Raw genomic sequence first — 23,020 nt, forward strand, 5'->3', positions numbered from 1 at the left:
AGTAAGTTTACACTATTGGCTAGTCAAATCAAATAATTTATGACTAAGTGCTGCTAATGAACTAATGATCACGCTAACAACAGAGCATTACACCTACTGCAAATAATATAAGAGCAGGGACATTTGAACAGTCACCGTGTTTGTGTGTTATTGCTTTGAGTCTCTATGTGATGTGTTCAGATCAGAGCTGAAGCCACCGACAGTTTGTTTTTACAGCTGAGCAATATTTACTCATTATTCATTTTATACTGACTGAGTTGTGTTCTAGTGTCAGTAGTGTATATTTGTCATGGGTTGATCAGTTGTGGTTATGTTTTTTCACTAATTATCCTGTCATTTCAGATCCTGTCACCCTCATCATATAATATAATATAATAAATATAATATAATATAATATAATATAATATGATATATTTTTGGGAATCTACATAGTTACTTTCTCATCTGAAAACATATGAAACCTTAATAAAGAGAAAATTGCACCTTTCCTCCTAGAATTGAACTATTAAAATCACTCAAGCTAGTAAATAATAAAAAAGCTATAAATGATAAACAACAATGAAACTTTGCTCCCTGAAACCTCTGACTAGAATATGAACACCACCTTTAATTTACTTTGACTTTAATGATGTTTATATTGATTTATTATGTCATATTCTTTATTTCCTCATATGTAACTGATGTCTGAGCTGTATGCCTGATGTGATGTTTGCTTAAAAACAACATGAAATAAAAGACAAGTCTGAAAAGTTATGTTACAAAATAAAATGTTACTGTGAAAATAAGGAAGATGAAATTATGATAAGGTTATGTTTCATAATAATTAACTTATTTATTATTTGAATGTGGAGTCAATTGGGGCTCCATAAAAGAAAGCAGTCCTGACTCTACATGTTACACTCAGAGATATGACGGCTTCAAACAATCATTTACTGAATACACATAAAGACTCTGATGCTATAAAACTAAATATTACTGGAGATCAAAGTTATCAGTTATAATCATATCATGTTTGTGGTCTTTAGTCAGTGTTGGACAATAAGGATGTTATTTCAGAAGGTTAAATGGTTGAATGATCAGAACTTTGAACCTTGATATTAAACGTGTGTGTGTGTGTGTGTGTGTGTGTGTGTGTGTGTGTGTGTGTGTGTGTGTGTGTGTGTGTGTGTGTGTGTCAGTGATCATGATGACAAAGTGAGGCTTGTTTTATTTCCACAGAGTCGTGATGTGTGAACGTCCTTATTTAAACGTCACGTTCTGACTTCAATGAATAAAAAACAAAGTCACAGTCTCACACATGATGGAGAGCTTCCTTCCTTCCTTCCTTCCTTCCTCCCTTCCTTCTCTCCTTACATGATCACACATGATGGAGAGCTAACACTAATCAGTTTATCATGAGAAACACAACTACAACACTTCCTTCCTTCCTTCCTTCCTTCCTACTACAACACAGCAGCAACTCCAACACTTTGCAGTATGTCTTCAGTTTAGTGAAGGGATCATTGCATGTGTAGAACATCGTCTCCATCAGAAATATAAAGAGCAGAAACTTCTCAGACTCACTGAGACACGATTTATAGAAACAGAACATGACTTTATTTCACATCAAACTTTGACATGTGAAATAAAGATGTTTGATTTCAGCTTTTCTTATTTCTTCTGTAGTTTAGTTCATTCCATCAATGCATCAACAAATGAACATAGGTCATCAGTATAACTTCCATCTGTACTGTTATCAGATCATTTTAACAGCTGCTGACACAAACATGATGAAACTGTTGCTTACGTTACCTTTAGATGCTGAAAATCATCTGAATCAAGCTGATGAGTGAAGGTGAAATGAATCAGCAGCTTCAAGCAGGAAACCAACCAGAAGAAGAACAAACATGGAACTGACAGCAGGAGCTTTTTAAGGTCTCAACTCTCTGTATTCATCTTTAACCTGAAGTCTTCTTTAAGGGAATCTGATCACAGAACAGCAGCTCTGAACTCTGGAACCAAGAATCTGGAAACAAGAGTCAAACATTAACAGACAGTAGAAATATTTATCAGCTTGATCATAAAGTTTGGTCTCTGTGTGCAAAACATGATCAATAAATAGTTATTTGTGTTCATTATGATTGTTATGTGCTCTCATCAACCATATTATTGACATCACATTTAACTTCTATCATCATTTGTTTTGATATGCTCCCATATTGTAAGGATTAGTCTGGTTTTGTTTGAACCTGTATTATAAGACATACGCTCTGACTGTTATGACCTTGTTTTCGATGTTTGGCCATTTTACGTTACTTTTATGCACTTTACGTTTTGTGACAGGAGGTGGCAGTAATGAGTGGGAGCACTGCACTGTGCACTAACTTATCATGAGATCACGGCTACTGGTGTATTTTTCCCGGTGCTGTGAAGAAGAGAGTGAAATAAAAACAACATATGATAGTGTTTCCTCCGTGTAATCCTTCCTCACCATGGCTGATAAAACTAAAACTCAAAAATTATGATTCATTATTATATCGTGTGTCCTCATACACACTGCAGACAAACATTAAACTCTATTTAAGCAGGAAAACCTCACTGAAATGAAAAGGCTCTTTTTCAGAGAGTCCTGGCTCAGAGTGGCAGTAACACAGATGATTACAGACAAACAACATAAAACACATAAATATACAGTATGTCTCATAAATACATCATAATAATAGAGTGAAAACACTGCAGTACAGTCATATCAAATATTACATCCTGAAGAAAACAACCAGCAGCTGTCTGGAGAAACATGAGGGAAAGAAAATGATGATATAACACTGCCTGTAGAATAAATACTGATTATAATAAATATAATATAATATATTAATATAATATAATATAATATAATATAATGAATATAATATAATGAATGGGAAGGAAGGAAGGAAGGAAGGAAGGAAGGAAGGAAGGAACGAAATAAGGATGGAAGGAAGGAGGGTAGGATGGAAGGAAGGGGGGCGGGCTGAGCTCATCAGTGCCTGCTGTGCTTCGTGTCAGGATTCTCCGGCCTCAGCTCTGAGGTCCAACCCCTCCCATCTAAGAGAGCTGTATTAAATTATATTATATTATATTATATTATATTATATTATATTCATTGTATTATATTCATTGGGGGGGGGGCGCGCTCAGTCCAAACATCTAATAACTGCTTCACTCGTCTTTTCAAAACATTATCAGAACTTGGACTCACCTGCTGTCAGCTGCTGCGCGTGCACGGACTCTCGGGTGTAGCTCCGGTTTCCGGTCTCGCGCTGCCGCTCCGCGCGGATCACTTTAATGTAAAATATGAAGTAAAGTTTAAAAGACAAAGTGATGAAAGCGTCTGCTGCTGTCTGCTGCTGCTCAGGTGTGTCTCACCTGCTCACACACAGGAAGAGAAACCCGGCGCGCTGAGTGACGTCACCCACACTTTAAATAGTAAACATGACGTCATGGGTGATGTTTATTGTGTCTCTTATAGTTTCATAATGTGAGTGATGATTCAGTAATATGAACTCTTTCACTTCTGCTGTAACGATGAATTCTTTCAACTTGTGAAAAGTCACAGAAGTAAAGATGAAAAGAAGAATCAGCCTTCACTGATGTTAGATGGACCTGAACTAACAGATCAAAAGTTTAACAAGAAGAATATTACACAAACTTTTCAAAAAAAGAATAAAACACAAGTTTTCATACAGCTCACAGATGATTTTAATTTGAAGCCACAGAAGCCTTATTGTTGCTTTGTGGCTTTTTATAAAGTGTTTATTGTCTTTGTCCTGCTAGCTTCTTATTGCTAATCTGCTTCATGTTGTTCTTGGTTCTGTCTGCTGTTAGCTTGTTTGTTAGCTTGTGTGTGTGTGTGTGTGTGTGTGTGTGTGTGTGTGTGTGTGTGTGGATGTTTGCATCGTTTTAATATTTCCTCTCATGTTGTTCATTTCCTCATATTATTACATATTTAACTGATGTTAATGTTTACCTGTATGTTTGTATATTCTGCTGTTGTTCAATAAAATAAAAACAGAGAGTTGAGATGTACGGAGTCCTGCTGGTGTCAAAAAACAAACAGAAAGCAATGAAAATAATGTTACTCAAACTTCTCAAAGTTATTTATTTACATCTTCACACACAGGAAGAGACTCTCACTCAGACAGAGGACACACAGACACTGAGGAATCAAGCCCGACCCCAAACCCAGCATACAGAGGTTCAGTGAATGAGGTGTTGCAGGTATGGAGGTGGATCAGTGTGTCAGAGGAGACTCTGTAGAAGGACAGAGTGCCAGCAGGACAGTCCACATACACTGCGACTCTGTTAGAGACAGAGGAGGAGATGGGTGTTTTAGTCTTACTGTGCCAGACAGAGTAACGACCATCTTCATCAGAGCACCACAGTCTCCAGGACTGATTGTTCTTTCCAAACCTGCAGTCTTCACTCTTTCCTTTCCTGTTGATTCCTCTGTAACTCACTGATATATTAACTCTTCCTCTCCACTCGACCTCCCAGTAACAGCGACCAGTCAGACCATTACTACACAGCAGCTGAGGCCAACGGTCAAATCTGTCTGGATGATAAGGATATGACTGAACCTTCTCCACGTCTGTCACCTTCCTGTTGTTGTGAGACAGTTTGAGGTTTCTGTGTATTGTGTTGGTGTCCAGTGTGAGTTCACAGAAATCTGATGAAGAGAAGAAGAAACAACACAGCAGCAGTTTATCATCTGACACACCTGATGGATTTATTCTCTGTTTAACTTCTGATCTGTTGTTCATTTCTATAACGTTTCATGATGACACATATTGACAGTAATGTTTTAATGAATAAATACCACAAAGACCAACTTTGTATTTAAAGAGAAACTGACTGTGTGCTGTTTAGTTGTCATGAATCAAATTCAATCCACACTTACACTTCTTCAGACCAGGTTTTAACCTGTGCTCTCCACCATGGTCCACCCTGGAGGAAGAAACACAGTCAGAATGATTTTCTATCCAACATGAGTCCTAACTGCTGTTCAACATGAAGCAGTGTTCCTCAGTTTGTCAGAGTGACACAGAAACAGGCTGAAACTCATTTGTCTCAACTGTCTGCTGGATTCTTTCACTGAAGTCTGAGAGGAAAAGACCTGAAGAAGATGACTGGATTTGTCAATATTCAAGTAAGTAAAATGTGAACTTAGAGCTTGTTATGTCTATATTGTTGTAGTCAAACTAGCCTGTGCTCCTTACACATTACATAAGGACAATTCCCACATGTTCACTAATTGAAACAAATTATAGTACAAATTTAAAGTGATTCAAGTTTTGAATGTGCTTTTCAGTTTTTTAACTTCTAAATGATCCTGAGCTATTTTTCTGAGGATTTGCTGAAGTAGCACCTTGTAGCATTAGGAGATAAAAAAACAGGCTCTGAATGTTCTGGATCTTTTAGGGGGGAGGGGTGTTGTTGCATTGTTCAGGGACAGGTGCGAATGGTCCTGAATGTGAACCTATAAGTGCTCTGGGGGGATGCATGTGTTCCTTTTAGTATGAAAAAAAAACCTCATTGAAAGTGAGTAAGCAATCAACCCTGCAAATGAATGCTTATATGTTCTGTATATCTGTTCAGACAAAGTGACAAATACAGAAATCCTGCTCCCAACATTTCCCTAAAAACTTACTAAAATGTATAAATTTGAAAACTCTTTCATTTCTACACCAGATGCCTCCTAAAACAATATCTGAGAGGTCAAAAAATGTTTTCCTCATTTTTTTCTATATCACTAAAAGTAATGTATTTGTTTCAGAAGGTACTGAAGTTAAATGCAATAAATGGGTTTAGTTTGGAATAAAACCCACTTGATTGTCTTTTTTGTCCGTTTTATCATTTTTACTTTTGCTATTTAATGAGGCAAAATTATTTATTAGAATACGCGATTAATCGATTAAATAACTGACAGAATAATCATTTACAAAAATAATCGATAGCTGCTGCCCTAGTCCGTACCTGAGACCTGACTGTCCATACCGTCAACATAAAGTTATTAACTAAAGTTTAAATAATCGATTCTTGACTTTTGTGAATTGATGCAGAGTCGACTACGTCTGCATCGCGTTGCATCGTATAATGGATATATTTCCCCTCAGCTAATATTAGTTAATCCAGTTATTAAACATGTTAAACACAGCTTTGGACAGAGGACACACAGAGACCACTGTGGACATTTAATGTGGGTTTAATGGTTTGAGTTTGTGAATGCTGCGTGACTTGGTCATGTTAAATATTGTTGCCACAAGGAATTGTGGAACAGTATTATCTCCTCTCCTTTCATAAAGGATGGTCAGGTGTACTCTGTGCTAAAGGAGGTTAGAAAGGAAGCACTGAATCATCGTTCCTTAGCATTTAGAGAATTCAACCAGCTCTTGTCATAGATGCCATTTAGATACTTCTGGGTCATTTCACTCAGTTAGGAAGCTTCCTAAACAAACACTATTCAGCCTCACCCTTAGTTGTCTACTTCACACCCACACACAGCTCTCCTCACACACATGTGGCTACAGTCTGCCTCCCCCAAAGTGATATCTGATTGGTTTAGATTACATCACTCATAACATACTGAACATACCCAACAAACAGGACAGAAACCCAGAAGAAAACAAAGGATCATGGTAAATGTAGTCTTTGAATTAATTTATCTGTAGTTTACAGAAAACACACTTCCTTTCATTATTGTACATTTATCTATATTTTAAAATTCTCTACACCTACCTGAGAGTGTCCAGTCTCCAGTGTGGATCCTCCAGTCCGGCAGACAGTAACTTCTCTCCTGAGTCTCCTGGATGATTGTAGCTCAGGTCCAGCTCTCTCAGTTGGGAGGGGTTGCAGCTCAGAGCTGAGGCCAGAGAAGCACAGCTTTCCTCTGTGATCAGACATCCTGACAGACTGGAAATATAAAAAGGTGGATAACATACTGTTTTAATCATATATGTACCAGAATCCTACAGATGATGTACAGAATAATTTACATGAATCTGAATGTAAAACTGAATGTATAAAAAGTCTCAGAATCAGATTTATTGTCATTGTTCAAGACAAAGAAATTATAGATGCTCGATTCTGACCGGAGAGTTTCCAGTGTACAGTGTGGACTATTCAGTCCAGCAGAAAGCTGATTCACTCCCAAATCCTGCAGGTTGTTGTTACTCAGGTCCAGATCTCTCAGATGGGAGGTGTTGCAGCTCAGAGCTGAGGCCAGAGAAGCACAGCCTTTCTGTTTGATCCGACATTGTGACAGGCTGGAAATATAAAAAGGTTGATAACACAATGTTTTTAATCACATATTTACCAGAATCCTACAGATGATGTACGGAATGATTAACATTAATATTTATTGTCATTGTTCAGTTCAACAGGATTGTAGCTGCTCTATTCTGACCTGAGAGTTTCCAGTTCACAGTTTTTACTCTCCAGTGCAGCAGAAAGCTGCTTCACTCCTGAATCCTGCAGGTTGTTGTTACTCAGGTCCAGATCTCTCAGATGGGAGGGGTTGGACCTCAGAGCTGTGGCCAGAGAGGCACAGCCTTCCTCTGTGATCAGACATCCTGACAAACTGGAAACATAAAAATGTTGATAATACAATGTTTTTAATCACATATGTACCAGAATCCTACAGATATGCAGAATCATTAACATTAATATTTATTGTCATTGTTCAGTTCAACAGGATTATAGCTGCTCTATTCTGACCTGAGAGTTTCCAGTTCACAGTTTTTACTCTCCAGTGCAGCAGAAAGCTGCTTCACTCCTGAATCCTGCAGGTTGTTGTTACTCAGGTCCAGATCTCTCAGATGGGAGGGGTTGCAGCTCAGAGCTGAGGCCAGAGAAGCACAGCCTTCCTCTGTGATCAGACATCCTGACAAACTGGAAACATAAAAATGTTGATAATACAATGTTTTTAATCACATATGTACCAGAATCCTACAGATATGCAGAATCATTAACATTAATATTTATTGTCATTGTTCAGTACATCAGGATTATAGCTGCTCTATTCTGACCTGAGAGTTTCCAGTTCACAGTTTGTACTCTCCAGTACAGCAGAAAGCTGCTTCACTCCTGAATCCTGAAGGTTGTTGTTACTCAGGTCCAGATCTCTCAGATGGGAGGGGTTGCAGCTCAGAGATGAGGCCAGAGAAGCACAGCCTTCCTCTGTGATCAGACATCCTGACAGACTGGAAATATAAAAAGTTGATAACACAATGTTTTTAATCATATATTTACCAGAATCCTACAGATGATGTACAGTATGATTAACATTAATATTTATTGTCATTGTTCAGTACATCAGGATTATAGCTGCTCTATCCTGACCTGAGAGTCTTCAGTCCACAGTGTGGACTCTCCAGTCCAGCAGAAAGCTGCTTAACTCCTGAATCCTGCAGGTTGTTGTTACTCAGGTCCAAATCTCTCAGACTAGAGGACTGGGAGCTGAGAACTGAGGACAGAGCTGCACAGCTTCTCTCTGAGAGGTGACAGCCACTCAGCCTGAAGAAAGGGTTAGTAATGAACACAAAATGTTTTATTCAACATATTTGATATTGTTCAAATATCCAGTGTTTCATCCACTTACAGAGCTTTATGAGAAGCTTTGACCACTGGCAGCAGCCTCAGAAGAGCCTCATCTGAAGCAGAGTATTTCTTCAGGTCAAACACATCCAGATCTTTTTCTGATGACAGTAAGATGAAGATCAGAGCTGACCACTGAGCAGGAGACAATTTAACTGTGGAGAGACTTCCTGATCTCAGGGACTGTTGGATCTCCTCCACTAGAGAACGATCATTCAGTTCATTCAGACAGTGGAACAGATTGATGCTTCTCTCTGCAGACAGACTCTTCCTGATCTTCTTCTTGATGTACTCGACTGTTTTCTGATTGGTCTGTGAGCTACTTCCTGTCTGTGTCAGCAGACCTCGTAGGAGAGTCTGATTGGTCTGCAGTGAAAGACCCAGGAGGAAGTGGAGGAACAAGTCCAGGTGTCCATTTGGACTCTTTAAGGCCTCGTCCACAGCACTCCGGTAGAGACGTGTTGATTTGCCTCTGAACACTGCAGACCAGGATGTTGTTTGTTTTTCTTCCAGCAGATTGACTTCAGACTTGGTGAATGTCAGATGGACATGAAGAGCAGCCAGAAACTCCTGAACACTCAGATGGACAAAGCAGAACACCTTGTCCTGGTACAGCCCTCTCTCCTCTTTAAAGATCTCTGTGAACACTCCTGAGCACACTGAGGCTTCTCTGATATTGAAGCCACACTCTGCCAGGTCTGATTCATAAAAGATCAGGTTGCCTTTCTGCAGCTGCTCAAAAGCCAGTTTTCCCAGAGACTCAATCATCTTCCTGCTCTCTGGACTCCAGTGTGGATCTCTCTCAGTTCCTCCATCATACTTGACATTCTTCAGTTTAGCCTGAACCACCAGGAAGTGGATGTACATCTCAGTCAGGGTCTTGGGCAGCTCTCCTCCTTCTCTGCTTTTCAACACATCCTCCAGAACTGTAGCAGTGATCCAGCAGAAGACTGGGATGTGGCACATGATGTGGAGGCTTCGTGATGTCTTGATGTGGGAGATGATGGTGCTGGCCTGCTCCTCATCTCTGAATCTCCTGCTGAAGTACTCCTCCTTCTGTGGGTCAGTGAACCCTCTGACCTCTGTCACCATGCCGACACACTCAGGAGGGATCTGATTGGCTGCTGCAGGTCGTGTGGTTATCCAGAGGCGAGCAGAGGGAAGCAGTTTCCCCCTGATGAGGTTTGTCAGCAGCACATGCACTGAGGTGGACTCTGTAACATCAGTCAGGATCTCAGTGTTGTGGAAGTCCAGAGGAAGTCGACACTCATCCAGACCGTCAAAGATGAACACAACCTGGAACTCTTCAAACCTGCAGATTCCTGCTTCTTTGGTTTCAGTAAAGAAGTGATGAACAAGTTCCACCAAGCTGTACTTCTTCTCTTTCACCACATTCAGCTCTCTGAAAGTGAATGGAAATGTGAAGTCTATGTCCTGGTTGGCTTTGTCTTCAGCCCAGTCCAGAGTGAACTTCTGTGTTAAGACTGTTTTCCCAATGCCAGCCACTCCCTTTGTCATCACTGTTCTGATTGGTTTATCTCTTCCAGGTGGGACTTTAAAGATGTCTTCATGTCTGATTGTTGTTTCTGGTCTGTCTGGTTTCCTGGATGCTGTTTGAATCTGTCTGACCTCATGTTCCATGGTCACCTCTCCAGTTTCTTGTGTTAGTATGTAGATCCGGGTGAAGAACTCTTGTAGAAGTTTTGAATTTCCTGCTTTTGTGATTTTCTCAAACAAATTTTGACATTTCTCCTTCAGGTTGGATTTGACTTTATGCTGACACATGGCAACAGTATCTGAAAGAATGCAAGAGAGAAAATACACAAGAGAGTAATGTTATAGTAAGTTCTAATAGTTTCCTGATAATTGTGCAGATTTCTGATTCATAACAAAATGTTAACTTTGATTGAAACATTTTTCATACTGTGATGAATCACTTAACAGTCATACAACCATTAATACTACAACATTTTCCTGAATTTAAGGTTTGGTTTAAGCCTCCTCTCCATTACTCTCAAACTGGTTTCTGGCATAGCCTGAGCAATGTGCCTCCCAAATCATTGGAACACAACATCTGGTCCCATGTGTCATCTAAGACAACATTACAGTGTCCAGAGTCTTCAACATATCAGAACAAACCTCATCCACCTGTGGCACCTTACCACTGTGAACCTCTCTGAGCACTTTAATAACCTGTACCTGTAACCAAGAGCTGGATGAGACTTCCCTCAAACGTTTCAGCCCAGTCTCCTCTGTAGAGAGGTGTCAGTCAGGGTCAGGAGATTGTGAAATCATTGCTGCCTTTGTCAAGTAATATCTTCCAATTGCTTGCTAGAACCTCATTCAGGTCAACTTCTCCATGATCTCTCAGAACCATCCCACAACAGTTTTCCTTCTTTTACTACAGAAGCTTAAGTCCTTCTGGCCTCCCGGTATCCATCATCCTCTTTGGGAATCCTCTGGACGTAATAGAGGATTCATCAAATCTGAAAGGACTAACCCCTCAGGTAGGAACCAACAGCCTTCTGGCCAGAAGTCAGGACAGGTGCTCCTGCAATGGAGGCTTTGAAAATGTCCTATGTCATATGTGCCAAATCCCCCAAAACTGTGGGAAACAGCAGTGCTCAACATAGGTTCATGAGTAATCCCACACCCATGCCTGTCAGCCTGGGAAAAACCTGGGACTTCTGAAAGGGAGCTGCCCATGAAACAAGGTTTCATACAACACACACACATCAGGTGTCTGCAGACCCAGCCTTTAAATGCAATAATCTGTCACTCCACCTGGACTTACAGGAATGTATGCTTCTAGACTGTTCATATACATGGGACATGTAAAACAGAAGGGAGATATGATTAACAGCCACCTTATGATAAAGAGTTTTTTAAATTCATTGCAGGGTCACACTGCCAACCTGGACGAACTATAGACCTGAACCTCTATGGTCAAAGTGTTTCATTGCAGGCGACACACACAAACATCTCAGGATACACCACTGTCCTATTTATCACATGTACTTCAAGCCTGCCTGACAACTTCTGTGTGACTAGTGTATGTCACATGATGCCTCGCTGTGCTGCCCTTTAATTTCACTACATTTAACAAAAACATTTCATATTTGTGCAGAAAAACTTTCTTTATATTTGAAAAGATCATTCAGTGCCTGGATCTCCCTGTCATGTGAGATTTATCAGTTTAATCATGACTTACGTTTAGAGATGGTGTGTGAGCATTGCTTATTCATCTTCCCCTGAACCTTTTTGGTCACCTGCAGCGTGTTTTCACTGTAGGTCTGGACCATCAGATCCACCGTGTCACACCGGTCCGACTTCTCCAGTCGACTCTTTGGGATTGTTGGGAGGTCTTCCAGGACCTCAGGCTGCTCCAGGTACCACTTAAATGTTTTAAAGTCATCTTCTCCCAAATTCTGTAAAGTTCTCAAGAGATCCTGTTTAGGGATAGAGTCCACTGGCTTTCCTCCCTGTCAGAAACAAAGAAAACCTTTTAAACCTTAAACAAACATACAGTTCATCACATCCCATCTCATCACTCTGCTGCTCACTCTTCCATTAAAAGTTTCCAAAAATGATGTTGAACATCTGTGTAGGAATTCGTCGACTGACGATCAGCGAACCTTCAGAGCGGTGAGTAGAACATGACTGTTGTTGGAAATGGACATTAACCTGACTTCATCACACAACAGATCAACATGAAGGATGTGCTGAGTTCAACAGAAGCACTTTAGAAAACAGAGATCTTCTTAAAAACAAATTAAATGCAGGACACTTTACAGTAATCCCAACTGTTGACTTCTCATCTGTGAAACACCACCGCTGTTATTTTATACCAGGAAACACTTCAAACACTAAGGTTGGGCTTTGATAGCAGCTTGTCAAATCAACAACTCAGTTAGGGGCTGATTTAGTTATTCACAATAGTTAATAATTATTAAATATAATTATGAATTAAAGCTGCAAGTAGTGATGAACGGGCCCTGGCACCCCCACGCATGTTGGGCCGTGGTGCAGTTGAAGGGCTCACATCATGAGCACGTAGACGTCTTCAGACCTGCGCTTTAATGGGACATTGGTACAAGGGGGGAAATAACACTTCCTGTGTCCAGTAGGTGGCACTATGATTAAAAGACAATATTGAAGCATAGATGTGTTCAGGACGTGAGACATTTGGTGCAGGTTGGAACATGTCTGTTAAAGTTACAGCAACTTCCTGTTTCACAGCAAATCATCAGTTTGTTGTGGCGCAACGATCAGAGCGCTCGATTGAGGCTTTAGATTTTAATAACTTTTCATCACAAAGGTTTTGTGTGTATGCAAGTGGATGAGCAGGGGGAGAGGCTGAAAACACTACAGAAGAAAAGATTGACTTGTGATGTATGAATGTCCGTATTAGCCTGAATCTTAAGAAAAAGAGGTTTGTTTCTCTCAGAGCTCGACAAAAACTAAAAACATCAAGCAGCTGTGACGTTCTTACCTGTTCATCCATCTGCAGACGTTAAGCCTCTGTGTCTCTGTGCTTCTGAACGTCTGCTGTCACTCTCACCTTCAATATTCAACCATCTGATGACAGCAGAGAACAAGTCTGTGGGATAAAATGATCTTCAGTAAATCATATCTGACAGCTGTTTCAGTGTAAAGCAGAAGTTCAACTGAATTTAAAACCATTTAAACTGACTGCATATCAATAATAATGATAATTATTATAGTTTGATCTCTTTAAAACACTTTGTTAATCTCAATGTTGGTTATATAAACATTTATTAAACACATTGTAATGTAGTTATAAACAGATTGAAGGAAATGTGTCTTTATTAATGTCTTTGTTAACAACTACAACTCTTAATGAAGCATTCATAACTAGTTTATAAACAGTTAATAAACATTTTTAAAAATTGATCTCCTTTCAAAGGGTTAGGGTTAAACTTCCTGTTTGGTACATAAACAGTTAATAAATGATCAGTATATAAATATTTCTGATGTTCTCTATTTTAAAAACATTTCTAAAGATATATTTAGTCCGTCTATGTTTCTGATGACCTGCTACGTCTCTGTGATGCAGATCGAATCTTTTCCCTCCACATCTTTACATCTTCCAGCTCACTGTGTTCACTTCAGCAAACAGTGTATTTATATATTTACACTGATGGTCTACAGTCAGTGTTCATACAGTCCAAAGCAACCAGACTGTCAAAATATGCTTCTATTGTTCTATTGTATTAATAAAGCCTTATTATAGAGGGAAACTTCAACCCTCATCTCCGGTTTTCGCTGCTCTTCTGTGTTTCCCGCCATTAAAGTGGTCACTGTGTAATATATCTGATTGAATACTGGCGTGTAAGAGTCTGACTTTAAGCTGCGTTCACACCAAAAGCATCTGACTCGCCGCTGATGGGATGTCGCTGCGCAATGTCGCCTGAAAAGTTCAATTTTTCCAACTTCATTTGCACCACCTGATATGAAATTGCATGTTATCGCGCCATTTACATTGATTTTCTACGTAGACTTGCTGCTCAATTCACGACAGATGCTTTTGGTGTGAACACCTCTGCAGAAATCCAGGAGTTAGGTCAACAATCTTTAATAAAGTCCCACAGGAGTAAAGACAGCTGGTACATCGTACTTATCCAAAATGAATAATCAGCCAATTATGACTTCTTGAAGTTTGGTTATTTGAAGGATATTAAACAACAACAGAATATATATAATTAGTTATAATGGTCTGAATAAACAAAGAAATAAAGACAATAATAGCACTGCTGCTGATAACGGCATTTTGTATTATTACAAGTAATGCTCCAAATGTCCACTAGAGGTCTCTCTACTGCAGCCAAAGGATAGACATTGAATACAGGCATCAGTTATAGTATGAAAACTATGACCAAATAAGTAAGGTTTACACTATTGGCTAGTCAAATCAAATAATTTATGACTAAGTGCTGCTAATGAACTAATGATCAAGCTAACAACAGAGCATTACACCTACTGCAAATAATATAAGAGCAGGGACATTTGAACAGTCACCGTGTTTGTGTGTTATTGCTTTGAGTCTCTATGTGATGTGTTCAGATCAGAGCTGAAGCCACCGGCAGTTTGTTTTTACAGCTGAGCAATATTTACTCATTATTCATTTTATACTGACTGAGTTGTGTTCTAGTGTCAGTAGTGTATATTTGTCATGGGTTGATCAGTTGTGGTTATGTTTTTTCACTAATTATCCTGTCATTTCAGATCCTGTCACCCTCATCATATAATATAATATAATAAATATAATATAATATAATATAATATAATATGATATATTTTTGGGAATCTACATAGTTACTTTCTCATCTGAAAACATATGAAACCTTAATAAAGAGAAAATTGCACCTTTCCTCCTAGAATTGAACTATTAAAATCACTCAAGCTAGTAAATAATAAAAAAGCTATAAATGATAAACAACAATGAAACTTTGCTCCCTGAAACCTCTGACTAGAATATGAACACCACCTTTAATTTACTTTGACTTTAATGATGTTTATATTGATTTATTATGTCATATTCTTTATTTCCTCATATGTAACTGATGTCTGAGCTGTATGCCTGATGTGATGTTTGCTTAAAAACAACATGAAATAAAAGACAAGTCTGAAAAGTTATGTTACAAAATAAAATGTTACTGTGAAAATAAGGAAGATGAAATTATGATAAGGTTATGTTTCATAATAATTAACTTATTTATTATTTGAATGTGGAGTCAATTGGGGCTCCATAAAAGAAAGCAGTCCTGACTCTACATGTTACACTCAGAGATATGACGGCTTCAAACAATCATTTACTGAATACACATAAAGACTCTGATGCTATAAAACTAAATATTACTGGAGATCAAAGTTATCAGTTATAATCATATCATGTTTGTGGTCTTTAGTCAGTGTTGGACAATAAGGATGTTATTTCAGAAGGTTAAATGGTTGAATGATCAGAACTTTGAACCTTGATATTAAACGTGTGTGTGTGTGTGTGTGTGTGTGTGTGTGTGTGTGTGTGTGTGTGTGTGTGTGTGTGTGTGTCAGTGATCATGATGACAAAGTGAGGCTTGTTTTATTTCCACAGAGTCGTGATGTGTGAACGTCCTTATTTAAACGTCACGTTCTGACTTCAATGAATAAAAAACAAAGTCACAGTTTCACACATGATGGAGAGCTTCCTTCCTTCCTTCCTTCCTTCCTCCCTTCCTTCTCTCCTTACATGATCACACATGATGGAGAGCTAACACTAATCAGTTTATCATGAGAAACACAACTACAACACTTCCTTCCTTCCTTCCTTCCTTCCTACTACAACACAGCAGCAACTCCAACACTTTGCAGTATGTCTTCAGTTTAGTGAAGGGATCATTGCATGTGTAGAACATCGTCTCCATCAGAAATATAAAGAGCAGAAACTTCTCAGACTCACTGAGACACGATTTATAGAAACAGAACATGACTTTATTTCACATCAAACTTTGACATGTGAAATAAAGATGTTTGATTTCAGCTTTTCTTATTTCTTCTGTAGTTTAGTTCATTCCATCAATGCATCAACAAATGAACATAGGTCATCAGTATAACTTCCATCTGTACTGTTATCAGATCATTTTAACAGCTGCTGACACAAACATGATGAAACTGTTGCTTACGTTACCTTTAGATGCTGAAAATCATCTGAATCAAGCTGATGAGTGAAGGTGAAATGAATCAGCAGCTTCAAGCAGGAAACCAACCAGAAGAAGAACAAACATGGAACTGACAGCAGGAGCTTTTTAAGGTCTCAACTCTCTGTATTCATCTTTAACCTGAAGTCTTCTTTAAGGGAATCTGATCACAGAACAGCAGCTCTGAACTCTGGAACCAAGAATCTGGAAACAAGAGTCAAACATTAACAGACAGTAGAAATCTTTATCAGCTTGATCATAAAGTTTGGTCTCTGTGTGCAAAACATGATCAATAAATAGTTCTTTGTGTTCATTGTTATTGTTAAGTTATGTGCTCTCATCAACCATATTACTGACATCAGATTTAAGTTCTATCATCATTTGTTTTGATATGCTCCCATATTGTAAGGATTAGTCTGTTTTTGTTTGAACCTGTATTATAAGACATACGCTCTGACTGTTGGCACCTTGTTTTCTATGTTTGGCCATTTTACGTTACTTTTATGCACTTTACGTTTTGTGACAGGAGGTGGCAGTAATGAGTGGGAGCGCTACACTGTGCACTAACTTATCATGAGATCATGGCTAGTGGTGTATTTTTCCCGGTGCTGTGAAGAAGAGAGTGAAATAAAAACAACATATGAGAGCGTTACCTCCGTGTAATCCTTCCTCACCATGGCTGATGAAACTGAAAGTCAACAATTATTGTAGCTCCTCTCGGTAGTAAAGCATGAGACCCGAGCTCGTTTCAAGACAGGGTTTAATTTATTCACCGACCAACCCGTGAGAACTAAAGAAGATGAAAGTAAACAAACAATCTGGTAAATACATGTGCTAATTCAGAGCTTGCAGCTTAATAATATTACACATATACACCAATAAAACACACCTCGTAGGCTGCACACTACCAAAGGGGCTGAATCTTGTCCTTTCTTCTGTCTTTGTCTTCTTTATTTACATTTAATGTCGTAACTCAACTCATATCAACTTTACCGAGTGTGGAGACAACCAACCGTGTGGTTTCCCTGCCATGCCCTGCCAGGTGGTGTGTCACTAAAGTGGTACCGTGTAGAAACAAATACAAACAATGCGTCCGCCTCAACTGAAACGCAGGTAGGAACTAAGAAATAAATAAATAAATGAGAATTAAATGAACTGACATGTGGGCAGTTACAATTATGATTCATTATTATATCATGTGTCCTCATACACAATGCAGACAAACATTAAACTCTATTTAAGCAGGAAAACCTCACTGAAATGAAAAAGCTGTTTTTCAGAGAGTCCTGGCTCAGAGTGGCAGCAACACAGATGATTACAGACAAACAACATGTAGCATGAGGACTGATCCATAGCAAGTTCTCAACAATGGAATGCTTTGATGCCCTGAAAAAGGGGCAGTAAACTGATAATTCAAATATATGAAGGAGCTGGTTTGTTTTCCTTCACCCCCTCTCCTGTCACGAAGTAGGAGATGGGCAAAAGGATGGGAGCTTTTACGATCCCAACAAACTTTTCACCCCCATTCCATCCCTCCAGGGGGCCTTTTCAGAGACCTTTTGACCTACGTGTGAAATCCCCTGGGTTCTGGGAGGTAAAACAGAACCCATGTGTGACTCTAAGGAGAATCATCCTCTTGTTACACTAAACTCCAAATGAACTCTATGCCTTCCTTCAATGCAACAGACAATCAAGATAAATGACTTTAAAATGACCTATTAACCTTTTTTCTAATGAACAATGTGATCTCTGTAACATTATATTTCTGTTTTATAATTCTTTTATGCCTATGTTACCCCGACAAATCCCATATGAGTGTGACATGCATGACTATCATTGTTGGCAACTACAAACAGGTTTAAGATCCAACAGGAATGCAGGAGATATGATATGAGTAAAGTTTGCTACCTCTGCTAACATAAAATCAGCATAATCTTATTTAGGAAGAACATGCATGTTTCAATTGATTGTGGGACTGTAGTCCAAAATATCTACGAATGTTATGCCATTTTGTATCTGTATGCCTGTATTAGGGTGAAGGATTATGTTATTTCCCTCGTGCTGATGAGACAGCAGTGATGAGATATTAAAAATTAAATCCTAGTATTCCGATTAAAATAGTGAGACGACCCCTCCTCCCTGCTACCTCGAAGGAGGAGAGAAAAGCCTTCACTCCGGATGTTGGGCGTTGTCTTTAGCCATCTCCTGGGATCCATCCCCCTGATACATAAGCGCCAGATTTTGAAATTTCGCTCTCTTGTTTCTTTTTCCTTTGCTTACTTGTTTTGCTCCTTGCTGCTCGTTTATAACCTCTTAAACTTTTTCTAGTACGTAATCCTTTGTTTAGTATTTTCGCAGCTTAGAGCATTCTTCCTTTTGCACAGTTATCTTTGATTTTTTTATTACAAGCCAATCAGTCGTATTCCAGTTGACGTCGTTGCCTTTTTGATTAGCTCAGCGTAGTTTATTTACCTTTTTATCTTTTTCTAAAAGCCCACGTGCTTCAACCTTTGTCCGTTTCGGACTCCGCATCTCCAAGGCTCAGCACGGCCTAAAAGACTTTTCTCTCTCAGTAATTCAAGCTGAATTCAAGAGAACCACTCTGAACCTTTTTATTGAATAAAATACCTCGGCTGTGCTGGTCAGCCTGAACTGAGGTACTAAGAATAACTGAGTCAGCCGCACAACATCGTCTCTTCACCGCCTGTGATCCACCACGAAGCGCCAGTGGCATCTGCAGCTCCCGAGGCCAGCAGAACCACTCAGCCGAACCACACGCCGAAGCCAGTCACCACTCGCCGAAGCCAGTCAACCGGGCCCGCATTGCTGAACCCAGAGAGGGAGAGGCCAAACCCCCGCTGAGTTCGCGACCAAAACCACTCCAGGGCTGACGATCGACGTCTTCTGCACAAGTAGGGCTATGGTTCCATATTCTACAACAGGCTGGTGAAAGATTGTAGCTGACCTTTTAAACTCCACTGCCCTATAGTTATTAATATCGACAGAGTAGCTTTACATAGTATTTAGGAGTAGACTTTCAGTCATCACTGCTGCATCATGAGTTTGAGTCGCTATTAAACCTTCACTGAGCATAATTAACCTACCTCTTTGACGTTATATGTGTGCATATGTTTCATGACGCTATATCTATTGTTACTTAATCCATGTGTTTAAATAAATAGCCTGTTAGTATCATAGACAAACTGTGTGTGTGTGCCTTATTTCTGGTTTAAATACACTAACAAGTTCCCTGACGCCTAGAAACCACGAGCCTAAAGATATTTGACTGATTCATCAAATTTGCCTTAATCAAATCTATTTAATTAAGTTATGGTTATTTAATTAATCCTAATTGAATAATCATAACTTCCGGATCTTACGTCCGGTGGTGCCCCTTTTAACGAGTGATTAATTATAATAATAATAATTATACAAATCCGCTACAAACATAAAACACATAAATATACAGTATGTCTCATAAATACATCACAATAATAGAGTGAAAACACTGCAGTACAGTCATATCAAATATTACATCCTGAAGAAAACAACCAGCAGCTGTCTGGAGAAACATGAGGGAAAGAAAATTATGATATAACACTGCCTGTAGAATAAATACTGATTGTAATAAATATAATATAATATAATATAATATAATAAATATAATATAATATATTAATATAATATAATATAATATAATGAATATAATATAATGAATGGGAAGGAAGGAAGGAAGGAAGGAAGGAGGAAGGACAGAAGGAAGGAAGGAAGGAAGGAAGGAACGAACGAAATAAGGATGGAAGGAAGGAGGGTAGGATGGAAGGAAGGGGGGCGGGCTGAGCTCATCAGTGCCTGCTGTGCTTCGTGTCAGGATTCTCCGGCCTCAGCTCTGAGGTCCAACCCCTCCCATCTAAGAGAGCTGTATTAAATTATATTATATTATATTATATTATATTATATTATATTATATTATATCATATTCATTATATTATATTCATTGGGGGGGGGGGGGGGGGGGGGCGCTCAGTCCAAACATCTAATAACTGCTTCACTCGTCTTTTCAAAACATTATCAGAACTTGGACTCACCTGCTGTCAGCTGCTGCGCGTGCACGGACTCTCGGGTGTAGCTCCGGTTTCCGGTCTCGCGCTGCCGCTCCGCGCGGATCACTTTAATGTAAAATATGAAGTAAAGTTTAAAAGACAAAGTGATGAAAGCGTCTGCTGCTGTCTGCTGCTGCTCAGGTGTGTCTCACCTGCTCACACACAGGAAGAGAAACCCGGCGCGCTGAGTGACGTTACCCACACTTTAAATAGTAAACATGACGTCATGGGTGATGTTTATTGTGTCTCTTATAGTTTCATAATGTGAGTGATGATTCAGTAATATGAACTCTTTCACTTCTGCTGTAACGATGAATTCTTTCAACTTGTGAAAAGTCACAGAAGTAAAGATGAAAAGAAGAATCAGCCTTCACTGATGTTAGATGGACCTGAACTAACAGATCAAAAGTTTAACAAGAAGAATATTACACAAACTTTTCAAAGAAAGAATAAAACACAAGTTTTTCTACAGCTCACAGATGATTTTAATTTGAAGCCACAGAAGCCTTATTGTTGCTTTGTGGCTTTTTATAAAGTGTTTATTGTCTTTGTCCTGCTAGCTTCTTATTGCTAATCTGCTTCATGTTGTTCTTGGTTCTGTCTGCTGTTAGCTTGTTTGGTAGCTTGTTTGTTAGCTTGTGTGTGTGGATGTTTGCATTGTTTTAATATTTCCTCTCACGTTCTTCATTTCCTCATGTTATTACACATGTAACTGATATTAATGTTTACCTGTATGTTTTTATATTCTGCTGTTGTTCAATAAAGTAAAAACAGAGAGCTGAGATGTACGGAGTCCTGCTGGTGTCAAAAACAAACAGAAAACCAAAAGCTTCAAGTTCAAACTGGTTTTTATTTTAATAATCAGATCAATGTTACAGAAGCTTGTTGTGTTTGCTTCTGCTTGAATTTTAACCAGCAATGAAAATAATGTTACTCAAACTTCTCAAAGTTATTTATTTACATCTTCACACACAGGAGGAGACTCTCATTGAGACAGACGACACAGAGACACTGAGGAACCAGACCAGAACCCAAACCCAGCATACAGAGGTTGAGTGAAGAGATCAGAGCACATTACTCCAGTTCTAAAGTCTTTACACTGGCTCCCAGTTAAAGTTCTGCTACTGGTCTACATATCACTGAATGGTTTAGGTCCAGAATACATGAATGACATGTTAGTAGAATATAAACCCAGTAGAGCTCTGAGATCTACTGACTCAGGTCAGATAGTTGAGCCCAGAGCTCTGAGATCTACTGACTCAGGTCAGATAGTTGAGCCCAGAGTTCAAACTAAACATGATGAAGCAGCTAGCTACCAGCAGAACTGAAATCATGTTTAAATCCAGGTTAAAAACATTTCTCTTCTCCTGAGCTTATGATTGAGCTCTTTATTTTAAAGCACTTTACATTTTAATCTTTCATTTGCACTCTATGTCCTATTAATGATTTTAAAGCTAATTTATTATTTTTGCTGCAATCTTATATTTAAGGCTCTATTCTAGCATTTTATTTATGTCTTTCTATTTTTCAGTACTTTGTTTTAATTATTAGTGTGTGTGTGTGTGTGTGTGTGTGTGTGTGAGTGTGTGTGTGTGTGAGGAGGTGGGGGGGTTAATTGTATGTTTTAATGTTTCCATGTGTTTACTATTATTGGGGTTTTTTTTATTTCTCAAATTGTATGTTTTTATGTTTTTTCATTTCCAATTCTTACTGTTAAATGTTTGTTTTATGTAAAGCACATTGAGTTGCCATTGTGTATGAAATGTGCTATATAAATAAAACTGCCTTGCCTTTATGTACTGTTTGTTTGCGTTTGGGAGACAAAGGTTTTGAATTGCAGATGAAACCTGAAGATTTGGTGACTAAAAGCAGAGAAAGGAGTCTTATCAGAAGGATACTCTCTGCAGTCATGTGGTTCTCACTTAGATGGTATGAAATGTATGTCATCACACTCTCAACAGTGTTAGTGGAATTAAAGGTCCTGAGAAAGACAAAGGATGAAAAAAAATTAGCCGTGCTGTGAACGCTGTCTCAGCTGTTGCACCGTCACAGAAATAAAAACAAAAATGGCTGAACATGAATTATGTCAGGTAATGTCAGTTAAACTATTACTTTGATAAGCAATATTTCAATTAAATGAATAAAAGTTATTAATAAATAGTCAGTTTATATTGTGGACAAGTCGCTTTGTAGATTCGGCCGCTAATATTTATATTGTAACTAGCTTACAATATAAAACATTATGTCATAGTTTCAATTGTCAGTTTATAGCCTACTTCTTTATATTAAATAACCTAATAATTTACAAACAGAATAATGTCATCATGATTATGGTTTCAGAAGTGCATACTTGCTCATTGCCTACATCTGTAGTTCACACCCATTACTCAGGGGTCTCTAAAATACTGACAACATATATATAGACACGTGGACAAAATTGTTGGTACCCCTCCGTTAAAGAAAGAAAAACCCACAAAGGTCACTGAAATAACAAAAGTAATAATAAATAAAAATGTACTGAAAATTAACCAATGAAAATCAGACATTACTTTTGAATTGTGGTTCAACAGAATCATTTAAAAACACAAACTAATGAAACAGGTCTGGACA

The 23,020-nt window shown here is 38.6% G+C and overlaps 1 protein-coding gene across 1 annotated transcript; it reads right to left on the reverse strand.

Moving 5' to 3' along the window:
* Nucleotides 1-1,937: 1,937 nt before the first annotated feature.
* On the reverse strand, nucleotides 1,938-13,114 carry LOC128366967 (NLR family CARD domain-containing protein 3-like). The gene is made up of 13 exons (XM_053327727.1): nucleotides 13,103-13,114; nucleotides 11,822-12,092; nucleotides 10,773-10,862; nucleotides 10,240-10,406; nucleotides 8,615-10,191; nucleotides 8,356-8,529; nucleotides 7,732-7,905; nucleotides 7,421-7,594; nucleotides 6,754-6,927; nucleotides 4,916-4,962; nucleotides 4,166-4,684; nucleotides 3,218-3,298; nucleotides 1,938-2,005 (listed from the first exon to the last, which is right to left on the reverse strand). Exons 1-13 carry the CDS (start codon nucleotides 13,112-13,114, stop codon nucleotides 1,938-1,940), a joined length of 3,528 nt encoding a protein of 1,175 aa, XP_053183702.1.
* Between the last annotated feature and the right edge of the window lie 9,906 nt (nucleotides 13,115-23,020).

Source organism: Scomber japonicus, chromosome 10 (genome assembly GCF_027409825.1).
Source record: "Scomber japonicus isolate fScoJap1 chromosome 10, fScoJap1.pri, whole genome shotgun sequence".
Classification (NCBI taxonomy): Eukaryota; Metazoa; Chordata; class Actinopteri; order Scombriformes; family Scombridae; genus Scomber; species Scomber japonicus.

Coding starts and splice junctions, on each gene's coding strand:
- LOC128366967 (XM_053327727.1), bottom strand. Junction 7,906..8,355: donor TGTGGACTGAAGACTCTCAG/GTCAGGATAGAG, acceptor TTATGTTTCCAG/TTTGTCAGGATGTCTGATCA. Junction 7,595..7,731: donor TGTGAACTGGAAACTCTCAG/GTCAGAATAGAG, acceptor TTATGTTTCCAG/TTTGTCAGGATGTCTGATCA.